A 17167-nucleotide genomic window follows, 5' to 3' on the forward strand; every position below is an offset into this window, starting at 1 on the left:
TAAAAATCCATTTTTAATCCCGGTTAGTGTTACCAACCGGGACTAAAGATAACACCAACCGGGACTAAAGAGGCTAGATCCGGTTGCTACTTTATTCTATTCTTTTCTTCATTGTTTTTAATATATTGATTCACTCTATCCCATCCCAAAATCCCAAATCAATCATCCCCGAATAGTCTCCAAATTCTCAAATCAATATCTCTAAATACATCACAAAATCTTAAAAAAATTACATCACAACTTCTACAAAATTAATCACAAATACATCACATATTCACATCACACACAAATCATCTCATATCCGAATCACAGATTCTCAAAAAAAAAAGAAAAAAGAAAGAAAGAAGACGAACGGCCAGCCGCCTCGCCGGCAGCCGGCCGCCGCCGTGCCGCCTCGCCCGGCCCTCCGTGCGCCGCGCCGCCGCGCCGCCGCGCCGGCCGGCAGCCGCCGCCCGCCGCGTCCCCGGCCACCGCCGCGAGGACGCCCGCCACCAGCGCGCCGCCTCGCCCAGCCCTCCGCGCACCGCGCCACCGCGCGGGCCGGCCCTCCGCGCCCCGCCGTTGCAGAGGGAGGTGGGGAGGAGGAAGAGGAGGAGAGGAAGGGAGGAGGGAGAGGAAGAGTTAAGGGTGACTCTGTGAGGAGATGAGTTAAAAAATGAGAGGAGGAGATTGTATTGATCCGATCCGCGTGCAATCACCCCGCTTATGTTGATTTTTTTTCCGGTTGGTGTTACCAACCAGGACTAAAGCTTATATCGATCTTTTTTCCCGGTTGGTGTTACCAACCGGGACTAAGGATAAAAATAATCCTCTGAGCTTTTAAACCGGGACTAAAGATGTTTTTAGTCCCGGTTTTTAATACAACCAGAATTATTGTGAAATTTGGTGGACCGACCAAAGATGGTTTCTCCACCAGTGAAGGTACCCTTGCATTGCATGCATGGACGTACTGCCTCCTCCTTGATGCTTTGCCACACCAAAACGCTACTCCTACTACTCGTCTGGTTTGCATGCCGTAGCCCGTAGGCTAAAGGACATTTTAGGTTCGTGCTGTATCAAATCAAAACATCTATATATCGATGGACGGTCACGGAGGCGAGATGTACATATCATCTTGTATGAGTTGCAAGAACAGATACTGGAGTGCACGCATAGGAAGGTCTTGTTTTTCTTGAGTTGGAATAAATTTTAAGACTTGTTTCATTTGATGCCAATCTTTTGCTGCTCTATTAAAATTTTGAATTTTGGTAACTTCAATAATGGTAAATGCATGTTTAATTTAGTAATACCAAATTCTACCTATAATAGTTTAAATTCAATACTACAAATTTTGATATTACCAAAACTTACTAAGATTTTAGCACTATCAATATTTTGATAGAGCAGAAATTGGCTTCAAACCAAAGAAGCCTAGAATTACTTAGGGATGTTTTTCGTTGTTATTGTTGCTGGCATTTCTTTTCTTGTTTTTCCTGCTAAAAATAGTTTTCTTACCATAAAATTATTTATCATTTTTTCGATCACGTTTTATCGACTTAATTATAAGCCGCAGCCATCAAAATGCCTTCCAAATAGACATCGATCACTTAAGTAGAAGTGTTTTTTTCTTCACTTTGATTAATCGGTCACCTAACTATAATAAATTTCAGCCATCTATTCATTGTACAACTTTTTTGGAATCTCATTTTTATGTACTCCCTCCATCCCATAATATATAAGACGTGCACGTATTTCAAGATTCAACCTTTAAAAAATTTAACCAACACTTAGTATAATATAAAATGAATTTTATTTGCTAAAAATTATATCATTAGATTGAGATTTAAATTTACTTTCATATGGTTATAATTTTGTTGCTACAAACCTTATAGTATATGAGAAATATAAGCTAAAGATTAGTTTTAGAGATTATACCAACTTTGTCCACGTCTTATATTATGGGATAGAAGGAGTAGATTTTAAATTTGCAAAACCAATCCAAAACACTACATTTGTGATTACACAACAGACATAAACGTGCACACACACCACTACACGCAACACTACACTCACCCTCGCGAATGTGCCTCCTATACACACACTTAAAAAAGATGAAACCAGCAGCACATCCCTTATTTCAGCAAATTCCTATTGAAAGCCCATTTATATTGAGTTTTGTTCGATGTGCTGTGAATTCACTAAAATTTGTCTAAGATTTGAATCACTCTCACCAAAGTTTCTCCGGAGATTTTTTTTTCCTTATCAAAATGATAAAATGACCATTGTTCATCATCCGTTTATCATCTCAAGTTTAAGTGAAATGGTGCATGGTGCCAATATATGCCAGATTAGGTTCTGGCATTGTGGTGCTTAGGGGTGGTATTCTCGAGTTCTCAACAATGGATGCATCGCTGTCTTGTTGATGTCGCCTTGGCTGTGGAAGAGGATCGGACTTCGGAGCTACTCCCTCCATTTTAAGGTTATAAGATGTTTTGACTTTGGTCAAAATCAAACGGCTTCAAGTTTAATCAAGTTTATAGGAAAATAGTAATATTTTCGACCCAGGATATTTTTATTATAAAAATATATTTAATTACTAATTTAATAAAACTAATTTGGTAATATAAATATTAGTAGTAAGCTAGAGAGAGTGGGTGGGTGTCTTGCTGGAGGGGTGAAGAGGCTAGTGTTGCTTTAGTGACGTGTAAAAAAAAATGCCTTTGCCCAATAAACTTGTTTGGTAACTATAGTGACATAACTGTCGAAACTAGATTTCGGCAATAATAAAAAGGGGTGGCTATCAAGCTGGAAAAGTGTATGGGTTTGGAGACAAAGGATTTATACAGGTTCAGGCCTTCTTATAAAAGAAGTAATACCCTACTCCTGTCCGGGGATGAATCCGCCGAGTGTGTTATTGATTGTATGATTTAGAGAAAATCAACATATGCCCCTAGAGGCGCCCGGACCCCCCTTATATATGGGAAGGAGTCCGGATTACAAAAGATAATCTATATTCCTAACGGAATATGAAGATACAGGTAAAATACAGTCGTAACCGACTAAGTCTCAAGGTGTTTCCTTGATATACAAGTTAAGAAACAAACCCGAGATACAGATAAGATATTCTATCTACATTAAGTATCCGGTACCCAATCCAAATACCGTCGCCGTGTAGATATGGGATACCCATAATCTCCACAGTAGCCCCCGAGTCCTTTGCAGTCGACCATCATAGCCTTCTCAAAGATGATAATCCGAGCACTTCAAACTCTTCAAGCCAAAACCTGCCGAGTGGACTGTAAAGGGCGAAAAGATAAAAAATATGGTGCATCGAATAGATGCACCTAATTAGGTGTAGCCCCCAACTATGTGATTAGTTAGCAAACTAAACATATAGTTGAAAGACAAAATAATAACACAATTGTGCATTATATGACAAAAGCATACGCGGCGCCTAAATAGGCATGCTAGCCGACTGCTTTTTAGCCATAATAAAAGAAATCCGAGTGGTTTACACTCTAAAAGGTTCACGAATGAACACACTCGACAGGCATCCGAATATAAAAACTCTAAAGATTACCCATCAAGTATTATAAAGATTATGGTAATAAATAAGTCGAATAGCCTAGGCCATGACTATTTACCATGAAAACAGGCATATAACACGCCAAGGAAATGACTATAATAAAAACAAGTCATTCCTAGTTAACCCAAACAGCTTTTGTAGCCTAAAAAAGCTTGCAAAAATAGCATAACGCCTTTCTGTCGGGTACCTTTTTAATTTGCATTGCAATAATTCCAAAGAATTATATGACCGCATAAAAAGGATTTGATCAGCATTGGGCAACACTGTTGTGCGCATAATATTGCCAAAGCAAAATATGCCTAAGTCCCTAAGGAACACAATGGGCCACGCTGTTAAAAGTATTGGGCTGAAGTACTGTTCAGGCCTAGGCCCATTAGCACCTCCGATACCCTTAACTGAAAAATCCTATATCCAAGCGACGCTTCGTCTTCCCCGCCGGAACTCTCGCCATTTTCCCCACTCCCTGCTACAGTGCAAAGCTGCGCCGGCGAACTAGGGTTCACAACTCCGGCCAAATCCACCTCCGAAAAGTGCATCAAAATCCTTCCCGTGATCCACAGCCTCAATCCCTCACCTCTCCCAAGCCATCCCTCAAATCAAATCAACGCATTTGAGTGAAACCAATGGCGGAAGAGATAGAAAGCTTCGAAGGCCAATGGGCGTCATCCGACGTAACGGAGGAGAATCTTAAGGAGATGGTGGCGCACGGCGTTCTCCCTGCCAAGGAGATCATCGGGTGGCGACCAGCGCACGGTGAGGCTTTCCCGTCTCCGGATACTCATGAGATTGTGGTATTCTCGCATTTCTTCTACGGCGGCTTTGCTCTTCCGACCTCAAAATTTTTCCGCGGGATCTTGAATTTCGATGGAATCAGCTTGCATCACCTAAACCCGAATTCCATAGTGCATATCGCCAATTTTGTCCATGCTTGTGAAGCCTTTTTGGGGATCAAACCTCACTTTGCCCTATTCCGCCGGATCTTCTTCCTCAAGCCCCAACCAAACAAGAACAAACCGTGTGTAGTCGGGGGGGCAGGATTCCAACTAAGGGGAACTCTGAGTCAAAAATATTTCTCGATGCCCTTCAAGACTTCGAACAAAGGATGGCATGCAAACTGGTTCTATGTTCAGAATCCCGAGCCTGCTCTCCCCGGGTACTCTTGTCTTCCTCCAGTGTACCAAGATACTTGGAACTCTCTTCCAATCGGAGATGAAGCAGTACAAGCCTTGGAGTTGTTGGATCGTATGTTAAATCTTAAAGAACAAGGCTTACAGGGAGAGCAGATCACTCGGCACTTCATCAAATGCCGACTGGCGCCAATCAAGGAAAGATCCCGCACAACATTCGAGTTCGACGGCAAACATGATCCTAACCGTGAAGAACCAGATTCCCTGGATTTCAAAATCATGAAGGAGAGGATGTATAAAATCTTCTCAAATGCAATTGTCGTCAGCTACTCACACCAGCTGCCAGTCGTGCCATATAATGCATTCAATCCGCCTCCGCAGGTATGTATCGGAAATCTTCAAACCATGATCAGAACATAATTTTGTCTTCATGCTGAATTGACTAACTATGGAAGCATCTTGTTCAGGAATATGCACTGATGAAGTCAGATCCACCAGTCACTCAGCGCCGGTCTCCTCGCCAACACACTGCTCAGGGAGGTGGAGGGCCAACGATCAGACCAGATCCGCAACCTCAGACCTCCAAATCAACTGGTCAGACGGGTCTTCGCAAGAGGAAACTGGTGCTTGATGACGATGAAGGCGATGATGATAAATCTGGGGATAAGGGCTCGCCTAATAAACCCCCAAAGCGCACCATGCCCAGGAAAAAACTGGCCGGCCGCGCAATGCTAAAAATTAGAACATCTTCCAGGTATAAGACCTCTCGGTATGATTTCACTTTGGTAAGCTCTCTCATGAAAATGATGCTAAATTCTGAAAGAATACTTTACAGGAAACCATCTGATATAGATCCATCTGGAAAAGACCCCGATCCAGCCATGGCAGAGCAAAATATATCCAAAGACCCCGAGCCAACTGCCGAAAGCCAGCCGACTGCCAAAAGCCAGCCGACCGACGCCCATGCTTCGGGTGACCAGGCCAATCCGAGTGACCAGCCGCCGACTGGAAACCAGTCGGCAACAACTGAAGCAGCAACAACTCAAGAGCCCCCGACTGGAAACCAGTCGGACGCAGGCCCTGATCAAGAAATCCCTGAAGTAGAAGCGCAGACGACAGCTTCCCAAGGGCCAGAAGCTGGTAATGACTCGATAGCTGGATCTCCAGGCAAAGAACAAAGATCACCTCACGCTCAGCTAGGTACATTTTCAGGTTAGTTGTCTTCTCACACAACGGTGGTTTAAATAACCTCAGTGTATCCGTCTAATGTCTTGGAAACACATCAGGACCATCAGGTGATGACGGAGAAGAAATCCCTCGCATAAAGGCGACCGACGACTCTCGTCCTCCTATCTTGATCAAATGGTGGGACGAGAACTCACAAGCCGCCGGTATAGTCATAAACCGTCAAAAAGAAGATGAAGAAGTGTGCCAGCTGAAGAAAGCGCTTGGAGAGGCCACTCGTATTGTAAATGTAAGTCTTCCGAGCGACAGCCTTCGGTAACTTTGTTTTTCTTTTTAGCAGAACTGAACCATGATCCATCATGCAGAGAATCCATCTTCGCAATGAGGCCAAGACCACAACTTTGGAAAAGCTGGTTCCTCATTTGGGAACTCTTGAAGCGGTTAGGGACCAGCTACATGAGGCCAAGGAGTACGCCAAGAAGACGGAGAAGGAGTTAAGGGATCGAATCGCTCAGCTCCAGGATTCAAACTATGAGCTGAGTGGTTCATCAAAAGGTAATCCCTAGATCCGTTTTATCGGTTTAAACTGGCATAACTGTATCCTCAACCATCTGAATTTCAAACAGCGCAAGCCGCCAGGATGGAGCAGATGGCGAAGCAAATTGAAGCCCTGGAGAGAGACAAGACAGAACTGGCTGCGCAAAGGGACTCAGCCTTGAAGGAAGTTGAAGGTACCGCTAGCAGACAATCTGAGCTTCTCTCTTTATAATGCAATAAATCCTCATCATAAATGTGTTTTGTAGATCGCAAAATAAAATCGCAAGCCCAATTTGACGTCCTGGTTGGTAAGATCAAGAGGCTTGAAGGAGCAAGGGATGACGTCGCCAATGCCGCTGCACCAATTATCCAAGCCATGTTCCTCAATAATGGTGGTCCAAGTGCACTCGACGCAACCGAAATATTTGACAAGCTGAGTGTTGCTCCGGAAGTATATTTCAAGAATATCAAGAAAGCTGGAAGTATGGGAGCTGGCATGGCCTTGGCGATGACAAAATCCTTGTACCCGAGAATTGAAGTCGACACCATTGATGGATTTGCAGACGGGACAAGTGAAGAAGCTGCCCTTGATCTTATCAGCAGTGCGCAAAATGCGGCTGACAAAATTGCGAGTGATGTTGTGGAGCAATTTCGCAACAACGACCTCCAGCCGAGTAATGAAGACTCTGATGATGAAAGGACTGATTCTGACTGAGTTTGAATGTAATACATGGAGGCTCAATTTGTACAATACTGGTGTATTTATGCTGTGCTTGATGATTCTTGCGAAGTTTTTGATTTCTTAAAAGTTTTTGCTAAGCTTTGTTGAGCCTAAAACCCAAAGAAGCTATTAAAAACTTTCAGTCCTCGCAAACTAAGTAGAAAAACCAAACAAGGCAATGATAAACCAAGTAAGCAAACTGAATTGATAAAAAAAATCACACTCCATTATTATGATGATAGCCCCCGACTGACAACTTCAAGGAAAAAACTTGATGTTTGACAGTCAAAAATAGGGAAATACAGTGATAAAGTTAAGCGTAGAAACGACGAAGATGTTCAATGTTCCAAGAGTTGTCGACGAGAGTGCCGTCTTCGCGCTTGAGTCGATATGAACCTGGCCGGGTAACTTCAGAGATAATAAATGGCCCTTCCCATAGAGGAGATAACTTGTGCCGATCTCGTGTGGTTTGAATTTTCCGTAAAACCAGGTCGCCGACTAGAAAGGCACGAGATCGAACATTGCGATTATGATAACGTCGCAACCCTTGTAAATACCGAGCTGACTGAATCAAAGCTGCTTCGCGGGCCTCTTCCAGTCGGTGCAAGTCGTCCACTCGGTCTTCTTCATAGCGTTCTTCACGGAAATTACGGAAGCGCAAAGATTCGAACTCGACTTCACTCGGCAACATTGCTTCTGCCCCGTAGACAAGGAAAAAAGGTGACTGGCCTGTGGCCCGACTGGGCGTAGTACGCAAAGACCAAAGTACTGATGGTAACTGTGACACCCATTTGCCGGCATAGGGTTTAAGCCGGTCAAAAACTCGAGCTTTAATCCCTTGAAGTATCATGCCATTAGCTCGCTCCACCTGTCCATTGCTCATTGGGTGTGCTACTGAGGCATAGCAAATCTTGATTCCAAAGTCTTCACAAAAGTCTTTGAAAACTCCGCCGGTGAATTGTGTGCCATTATCGGTGATGATCCGATTGGGTACTCCGAATCTGTGCACAATGTTGATGAAGAAATCGCGAGCATTATCTGCTGTAATCGTGACAACAGGCTTAGCTTCGATCCACTTGGAAAATTTGTCAATGGCCACGAAGAGGTGCGTGTAACCGCCGACTGCCTTTTTAAACGGGCCAACCATGTCGAGCCCCCAAACCGCAAACGGCCAAGACAGCGGGATAGTCTGCAACTCTTGAGCTGGTAGATGAATTTGTCTGGCAAAAAATTGGCAACCTTCACATGTGCGCACAATTTTGTCGGCGTCGGACACTGCAGTAGGCCAGAAAAAACCCTGCCGGTAAGCTTTGCCAACAATGGTGCGCGCTGCAGCATGGTTACCGCATATCCCAGAATGTATGTCCTTCAACAATTGTCTCCCTTCCTCTAAAGATACGCAGCGTTGCAGAATTCCTGAAGGGCTTTTCTTGTATAACTCGGCTTCATGCATAACATAAAGTTTGCTCCGCCTTGAAATCCGCTCGGCTTCGTCTTTATCTTGAGGGAGCTCTTGAGAAGTTAAAAATCGTATGAAGGGCTCTCGCCAGTCGGCTGCAACCATAGCTATGCCATGAGTGTCCGCAACTTGAGTAGCATCTTTGTGAGGTACCGTCGGCGAATAAAGGTGTTCGACGAAAACATCAGATGGCGCTGCCTCGCGCTTGGATCCAAAGTTCGCAAGTCTATCGGCAGCTTCATTGTTGTGTCGAAGAACATGGCTGAGCTCAAGTCCATCGAACTTATCCTCCAGTTTGCGTACCTCTTGTCGATATGCCATCATGTTGTCGTCAATGCAGGACCACTCTTTCATAACTTGGTTAACAACCAGCTGTGAATCACCTCGAACAATTAGACGCTTTATCCCTAGGGAAATTGCAATCCGTAGCCCATGAAGGAGCGCCTCATACTCGGCGACGTTGTGGGACGCCGAAAAATGTATCCAAAGCACATAACTTAGTCTTTCCCCAGTCGGGGAAATTAAAACCACTCCAGCTCCAGTGCCCGAAAGTCTTTTTGACCCGTCAAAATGCATGGTCCAGTGCTCTATTTTCTCCACGGGGGTATCCTCCTGGCACTCGGTCCACTCGGCGACAAAATCAGCTAACGCTTGAGACTTGATTGAAGTGCGGGGCTTGAATGATATGTCCAAAGACATCAACTCCAAAGCCCATTTAGCAATCCGCCCATTTGCTTCGCGGTTGTGCAGTACATCGCCGAGTGGAAATGATGTGACCACCGTTACCGAGTGACCTTGAAAGTAATGAGACAGCTTCCTGGTAGTAATTAAAATACCATATAACAGCTTCTGAACCTGAGGGTACCTTGTTTTGGAGTCGGCCAGGACCTCGCTGACGAAATAGATTGGTCGCTGAACTTTCTGGACATGACCTTCTTCCTCACGCTCGACAACCAAGACTGTGCTCACGACCTGGGAGGTGGCTGATACATACAGCAACAACGGCTCCTGCGGGTGTGGTGAAGCTAAGACCGGTGGCTTGGTGAGGAGTTGTTTGAAATCTTCGAAGGCCTTCTGTGCTTCGGGTCCCCATTGGAAATTATCTGTTTTCTTCAGTAGCTTGAAGAAGGGCATCCCCCGCTCGCCAAGTCTTGAAACGAATCGGCTGAGCGCCGCCATGCATCCAGTCAGCTTCTGAACATCTTTCTGGGTGCTTGGCGGTTTCATGTTGAGGATAGCAGTAACTTTCTCCGGGTTGGCTTGGATGCCCCTATGAGACACCATAAAGCCAAGCAGCTTCCCTGACGGTACTCCGAAGGTGCACTTTTCAGGGTTCAATTTCATCCTGAAGGCGCGGATGCTCGCGAAGGTTTCTTCTAGATCCAAGATCAGGTCATCCTTTTGCTTGGTCTTGACGACTACATCATCCACATAGGCTTCAACGTTGCGGCCGATCTGTGTTGAGAAGCATCTCTGAATCATGCGTTGATAAGTTGCCCCTGCGTTTTTTAGTCCGAACGGCATGGTGACGTAGCAGTATGCCCCAAAGGGCGTGATGAATGAAGTCTTCAAGCAGTCGGATTCCTTCAGTCGGATCTGATGATACCCCGAGTAGCAATCCAGAAAACTGAGAAGCTCGCAGCCGGCGGTTGAGTCAACTACCTGGTCAATGCGAGGCAACCCGAAGGGATCTTTAGGGCAAGACTTGTTGAGGTCAGTGTAATCAACACACATGCGCCATTGCCCTGTTTTCTTCCGAACTAGAACCGGGTTTGCCAGCCAGTCGGGATGAAGGACTTCTTTGATGAAGCCTGCTGCTAGCAGCTTGGTCAATTCCTCCTTGATCGCGTCCTTCCTGTCTTGTGCAAATCGGCGGAGTCGTTGTTTAATAGGCTTGGCGTCTTCTTTGACATGTAAGGAGTGCTCAATCACCTCTCTGGGAATACCGGGCATATCCGAAGGTTTCCATGCAAAGATATCTTTATTATTTTGAAGAAAGGTGATGAGCGCGCTTTCCTATTTACAATCTAACTCGGCGCCTATTACAGCAGTTTTGGTAGGATCAGAAGGATCTAAGGGAATCTTTTTAGTCTGGGCTTCGGTTTCCCCACTTTTTGAAATCTTGGCGGCGGGCACTTCTCCTTCGCTCACCGTGGTTGCAGCCAGTCGGATTTCCTCTCGGGCAGACGCCATCTCGCGGGTTTGGGCCATGTCGCAACTCTCCTTGTCGCATGTGACAGCTTGCTTGATGTCGCTCCGTAGGGTTAGGACTCCTCGGGGACCAGGCATCTTCATCATCATGTACGTGTAGTGCGGGACGGCCATGAACTTGGCTAACGCCGGGCGTCCGAGTATGGCATGGTATGCTGTCTCGAAATCGGCAACTTCAAAGCTGATATTCTCTGTGCGGAAGTTTTCCCGAGTACCAAAAGTGACCGGGAGAGTGATCTGGCCGAGTGGAGTTGCGGATAATCCTGGAATTACTCCATGAAAAGGCGCATTGCTCGGTTTCAGCTCGGAGCGAGGGATCTGCATATCATCCAAAGTCTTGGCGAAGAGGATATTGAGTGCACTGCCACCATCAATGAGGGTTCTGCGAAGCTTGACATTACGAACCACTGGGTCTAGTACCAGGGGGTACCGCCCCGGGTGGACCACTCGGTCAGGGTGATCCGAGCGGTCAAACCTGATTGCGATCTCTGACCATCGAAGATATTGGGGCGTGTCGGGCTGAACAGCATTGATCTCCCGTTCGGTCAGCTTTTGCTTCCTTTTAGACTCATAAGCCATGGGGCCGCCGAAAATATGGTTGAGCTCTTTGCGGTGGTCTTGAAATCCAGCCGGGGTGTCGCCGTCGTCCTTCTTCCTTGACGTGCTTTGTTCCTCGTCGGAGTTCTTCCGAGTAGACTTGGTGTACTGTTCCGCGAACTGCTTGTAGATGAAGCACTCTTTGGCCACGTGATTGGAGTTTGGATGATGCGGGCATTGGGAGTTCATGATCTTGTCGAAGGTGTTGACGCGCGAACGCTGTCGAGAAGAGTGAGCGGCGGTTGCAACAAGTTCCTCAGGCTTACGCTTGCGGTCCTTATGATTGTTACTTCCACCTCCTCCCGTGGCCGGCGTATTTTTCGGCTTCCAACTGGGACCCGACTGCTTTGATGCAGTGACGGCGTCTTCGGCTTTGGCGTACTCGTTGGCTTTTTCAAACATGAGCTTGACTGTTCTGGGAGGTTTGCGCCCGAATTTGCCGACCAATTCTTCGTGGCGAATCCCTTTGGTGAATGCGGCGATGATGACGTCGTCAGTGATGTCGGAGATCTTGTTACATTGTTCAGAAAATCGTCGGATATACTCTCGAAGGGATTCTCCGGATTTCTGGATAACGTTGTAAAGATCATATTGTGTGCCAGGACGCTCGAAGGTGCCTTGGAAGTTGGCGATGAAGTGGTCGCGTAATTCGGCCCAAGATCCGATCGTACCACGGGGCAGTCCATGGAGCCAAGATCGGGCGGAATCTGCTAAAGCCACCGGTAGATAGTTCGCCATGGCCTTGTTATCTCCTCCTGCTGCGCGGATTGCGAGACCGTAGACGGTAAGCCACGATTCTGGATTAGTGGTACCGTCGTACTTCTCTATTCCAGTCGGTTTGAAGCCGGCTGGCCAATCCACTCGACGCAGGTCGTCGGTGAAGGCTGCAACTCCGTCAAGGTCGTCGTCGCGGCGATCCGGCGAGTGATGATAGCCTCGAGCTGCTCGGCGCTGCATGATTGTGTCGCGAAGATCGATGGGGCGGCGACGAGGTGGTGAGCGAGGCCGTTCCACTCGGCGCTCCCTATGAAGTTCGGGAGGCGAGTGAACAGACCGCTCGTCGTGGCCCCTGCTCCTGCGATTGGATCCTGCTCCAGTAATGCTGAGGCTTGGATGACGGTAGTCATGAGATCGGAAGTGGGGGACCCGGCTGCCAGTCGGCGTGTGGACGCTTTCGGAGTTAACTGGGACCGTTGCCGCAATCATGGTCTTCGTCTGATTCAAGATGTTGACGACGTGGTCGGATTGATTGAGCTCGTTTTGGTTGAGGAGGGTGTCGAGAAGGGTGATCGCGGCAACCGCATTCTGTTGAGGGGTGCGGAAAACCGGTGTCCCTTCGACATCTTGCTGGCCGATGAGATCACGCGCTCGGCGCCCTGCTTCCAAAGCTCGCTGACGTCGATCTTCAGCCTCCTTCGCTGTCCGCTCACGGTCCTGCTGCTCGCGCCGTAGCCGTTCTTGTTCTTGTGCTTGATGCTCCTCCTCCAGTCGGCGTCGTTCTTCGGTCTCCCGGGCTTGGCGTTGCTCCTCCGTCTCATTATTGGCCATGAAAACGCCAAAGTAGAGAGGGGTGTAGTTGTCATCTAGGCTTCCGTCGAAATCGTCGAAGTCGTTGAAGTCGTTGTATCGAGAACTAAATTCGTCGTACTCCACGATGTCAGTAGGACGTGAGTCGACGGTGGGAGAGCTGTTGTAGTCATCCAGCTGGTCCGTCGAAACCGTGCCGAGTGGTTGGAGGATGACGCCGACTTCCCTGAAGCTAGGCGAAATCGGTGTTGAAGCCGACTTCCGCCTAGGCCTACGGGATGAAGACGCTGTCGTGGTGAAGACGGCCGCTAAATCGTCGGGGAGCTTCATCAGGACTGGTGGGTAAGCCCCGTCATCTTGATCTGGTGTCGTTGGAGAAGGTGCGATCTCGGCCGAGTGGTTTGAAGCCGACTCGGTTGAGATGGTCTTGAAGTAGCTTTCAGCCGCGTTCGGGAATCCAAACGGGACCGAAAGCCGGTTCTCTCCCGACTGGTCTGATTCCGAGTCGAGGAGAGAAATCTTGCCGAAGTTGTTGGTGATGAAGTCGAGGCTGCCGAACCGAAACGTCTGCCCGGGTGGGAAGACGAGGTCGTCGATGCCGGAAAAAGGACCCATTGCACTGATCGGCGAAAAGCTTGACGCTACCCCTACCTGGCGCGCCAACTGTCGAAACTAGATTTCGGCAATAATAAAAGGGGGTGGCTATCAAGCTGGAAAAGTGTATGGGTTTGGAGACAAAGGATTTATACAGGTTCAGGCCTTCTTATAAAAGAAGTAATACCCTACTCCTGTCCGGGGATGAATCCGCCGAGTGTGTTATTGATTGTATGATTTAGAGAAAATCAACATATGCCCCTAGAGGCGCCCGGACCCCCCTTATATATGGGAAGGAGTCCGGATTACAAAAGATAATCTATATTCCTAACGGAATATGAAGATACAGGTAAAATACAGTCGTAACCGACTAAGTCTCAGGGTGTTTCCTTGATATACAAGTTAAGAAACAAACCCGAGATACAGATAAGATATTCTATCTACATTAAGTATCCGGTACCCAATCCAAATACCGTCGCCGTGTAGATATGGGATACCCATAATCTCCACAATAACGAAATCCATTGAGGATAAAATTATAAGAGCTAATGGATCTTGCACCATTTCATTGAAACAAGTGGCCTTTACAGGTTCTTATTTTTGTTTTTACGATTACACGAAACACACACATCACCGCACACGCTTAAAGAGATGACCAGGACGAATTCCATACCTAACTAAAAATTTCTACTGAAAAGAGCACATGCATAATATTTATGCGCACCAGGGTTTGAACCCTGCAGGTGAGTAAACCACCGCATCACCGATGCTTACCTTTGTGGTGCAAGTTACAACGTGCTTAAAAGAAAAGTTTTTTTTTTCTGTGACTCACTCAATGTGGATTAGGTACTCGGTGCCATTGTAAGCAGTTTCTTCTATCAATGAAATGATGCAAAACCCTTTTGCGTGTTCTTGAAATTTTTGTCTTCCTCACGCAATTTCAGACAATATGATCGGTAATTGGATGATTACAAATGTTACAAGGCCAATTCTTGGCTTTGGAGAATTTGCAATGTTTGGTTCTCCCATGAGCGCGCCTCCATGCATTGTTGGATCCGCATCTCTTTCCACCAGCAACAGTGCACCAATGCAACCGTTGAAATAAGAATGAATTACGTCAGAAAAAGGTGCGAGTATTAATAATATCGCAGAGGATCGGTATGCGTGGTACGCAAAACAAAGTCAGGCCAAATGCATCATTGCAAAAATGAAAAGTAATTACAACAACAAATCCCACTAGGCCACACACGAATCCGCCAGATAATGACCGTCACTGAGTACTTGACTACTTGTGCCTGACGTGTAGCCATCTGTAAATCAATTGGCTGTCTAAAATTCTAACCTCAATTCTGCTGTAACAATAATAATCTATGGTGTGAAGTGCACCACACTGAAACTCGATCAGTAACCAATTAATGGCAGCCGGCTTGGCCTTGCATGCGCGCATGGATAATTGCTTTGTGTTAATTACGCGACGCGCGTTCTTGTGTGCGTCACATGCCATGCTCTCTGAAAATCTTATCACATTTGGAGTAGGCTAGCTAACTGCAGGAATAAATACACGAGTTTGACATAATCAGGGGCCATGGCAGCATGTAGTTTCAATTCTCGGCCCGGCCCTTCTTCTGTCTCTTGCTTGACATCATCTAACACAGACAGCAACGTAAACAGAAGGAAACGGCAAGAACGAAAAGGACACTTCTAAAATACGCAGACATTATTACTTAAAAAATTAAGCTAGCTTTCAGGAGAAAAGTTCAGTCATTTCTATGAACTGACGGAAACTCGAGGAAGGAGCAAATAGCAAAAATTCCCCTTGCAAATCATATCTCGCGAAAACACGAAGAATGCAAATGCATTCTCTCCTGATGCAACTGATCAAGGTACATACCAGACTATACCTGCGTATACTCTAATTACCTTGTTGATGTCTGACTGCTCGATGTATGGCAAAGTGAGAAAAAGACCGGGATGGAGAAGGAGACCACGTGCAGTGCGAGTTCTATCTAAACTTCCAACCCACACAAGGCTGGAGCTAGAGGAGGAGGAAGAAGATGATGATGAACATATGCATGCACGTGCCCTGCTTCTCCAACGCGGTCCTTCTCACTGCTAGCTAGCTCCTGCATGACGACGTCGACAGTAGATCACAAATGCTTCCCTCTTCTCTTCTGATATCGAGTTTCCACATGTACACTCACCCTGCTGAGAAATGGCAGAGAGGATGAAGAGGAATCCTCCCCTTTTATACCCCACTATCCCCATAGAATTGAAAGAGAGAGACAGAGATGGTGCAGTGGAGTGTTGGAGTGGATGATCATCTCGTAGCTAGCTAGCCATAGGAGTATACTAGGCTGCTAGGGATCGAGACATGGAAGAGGAGGAGAGGTGCCGGATCGAGGGTCGTCGTCCTCGTTGGGAAGAAAGGAAATGGAAGCAGCTGGGGCCGGCGAGTGTCAAGCTTTATCTCCGCTGCTGCATCCTTGTCGGGCCACTAATGCGTAAGCGAGAGGCGACTTCTCTCAAATCTCTTGCTGCCGATGTGGTATCATACAGTATAGAATAGATTGGCTTTTTGGCTAGCCCGCCTTGCATACGTAGACAGAGCATTCACAAGTCACAGAGTTTGCTAGGTCGATCGCTCTGTTGCCGGGGTCAGTTGCCATGCCAAATTGCCAGTGGAAACGGCCCCCGTAATACAGTAATCAATGTGTCACAGTTGACGCCCGTTGTCTGTTGCATTGTCGGTTTGCATGTCGCCACCAGCAAATTCGATGTGGAATTTGCAAACCTAGTCTTGTGGCAAAGTACTGTACGCAAAGCCCCACTGTATCATTCTTGCTAATTCGCTAGGAACTGTATATTATCGTCGTATTATCTATGCTGAACATCCAATGGCCAAATGAAGTTAAGCATGATGAATAAATTAATAACTTTCGCTGTTTTGGTACAGTTCGGGAGTACCTAGCCTGCAGTCCACACAGGGGTCACCGTCATATTGGCCGGCAATAGGCGTTTGCCTGCATGCATCATGCGTGCATCTGCATTTGGCACACTTCTACCTTACTATAGTACAGGTAGTTGCTTTAGTTACTCTGATATATGTCCGTTCATTAGGGACAGTCAACTACTACTAAGGTGCCTAACACATGGCACATATATATCATGAATGGTACAACAAGTACGACAACTGCATCGATTCTTCTTCCACTGTTTCGTTTATGCGTTCTGTGGGGCGCGTAAGCAAACTGCAGTCTGCAGGCAATTTGCACATTGAATATGGTCGACCTATGCTTTGAACATCTCTGAATTACATACATCCAGTTGGTGAGCAGTTCTTTTACCTCTACGAAATTTCAGAAACCACTTTGAGAATTTTCCGATCTAATGATTCTTTTTTTTCAGAACATGGTACGACATACTCCCTCACATCCAGTAATAGGTTCGTTTTTTTTTGGAAGGAGGGGTATCTCAGTAATACAGAATTTTGGAACTAACCTTCAAATTGGAATGCATAGCCCAGTACAAAGAAAATCTTGCATGACTTCACTGGCCGTCGAGTGATTAGCCAGGCCCGCGCGCGCGGGCGCTGAAATCCTCGTAGATTTCACGAGATACACACGCAAAGATGGACTTGGATCGAA

The 17167-nt window shown here is 46.5% G+C and overlaps 1 protein-coding gene across 1 annotated transcript; it reads right to left on the bottom strand.

The window, feature by feature from the left end:
- Positions 1-10621: 10621 nt before the first annotated feature.
- On the bottom strand, positions 10622-12140 carry LOC136357467 (uncharacterized). The gene is made up of 3 exons (XM_066312731.1): positions 11281-12140; positions 11079-11187; positions 10622-10633 (listed from the first exon to the last, which is right to left on the bottom strand). Exons 1-3 carry the CDS (start codon positions 12138-12140, stop codon positions 10622-10624), a joined length of 981 nt encoding a protein of 326 aa, XP_066168828.1.
- Positions 12141-17167: the final 5027 nt, after the last annotated feature.

The sequence above is a fragment of the Oryza sativa genome, chromosome 7, assembly GCF_034140825.1.
Source record: "Oryza sativa Japonica Group chromosome 7, ASM3414082v1".
Classification (NCBI taxonomy): Eukaryota; Viridiplantae; Streptophyta; class Magnoliopsida; order Poales; family Poaceae; genus Oryza; species Oryza sativa.

Excerpts from the sequence above, each read along its gene's own strand:
- LOC136357467 (XM_066312731.1), bottom strand. The coding sequence starts at position 12,140 with ATGGCGAACTATCTACCGGTGGCTTTAGCAGATTCCGCCCGATCTTGG. Across the intron at positions 11,188-11,280 it reads TGGTCAGAGATCGCAATCAG|AACCCTCATTGATGGTGGCA; the intron begins GTTTGACCGCTC and ends CAAGCTTCGCAG.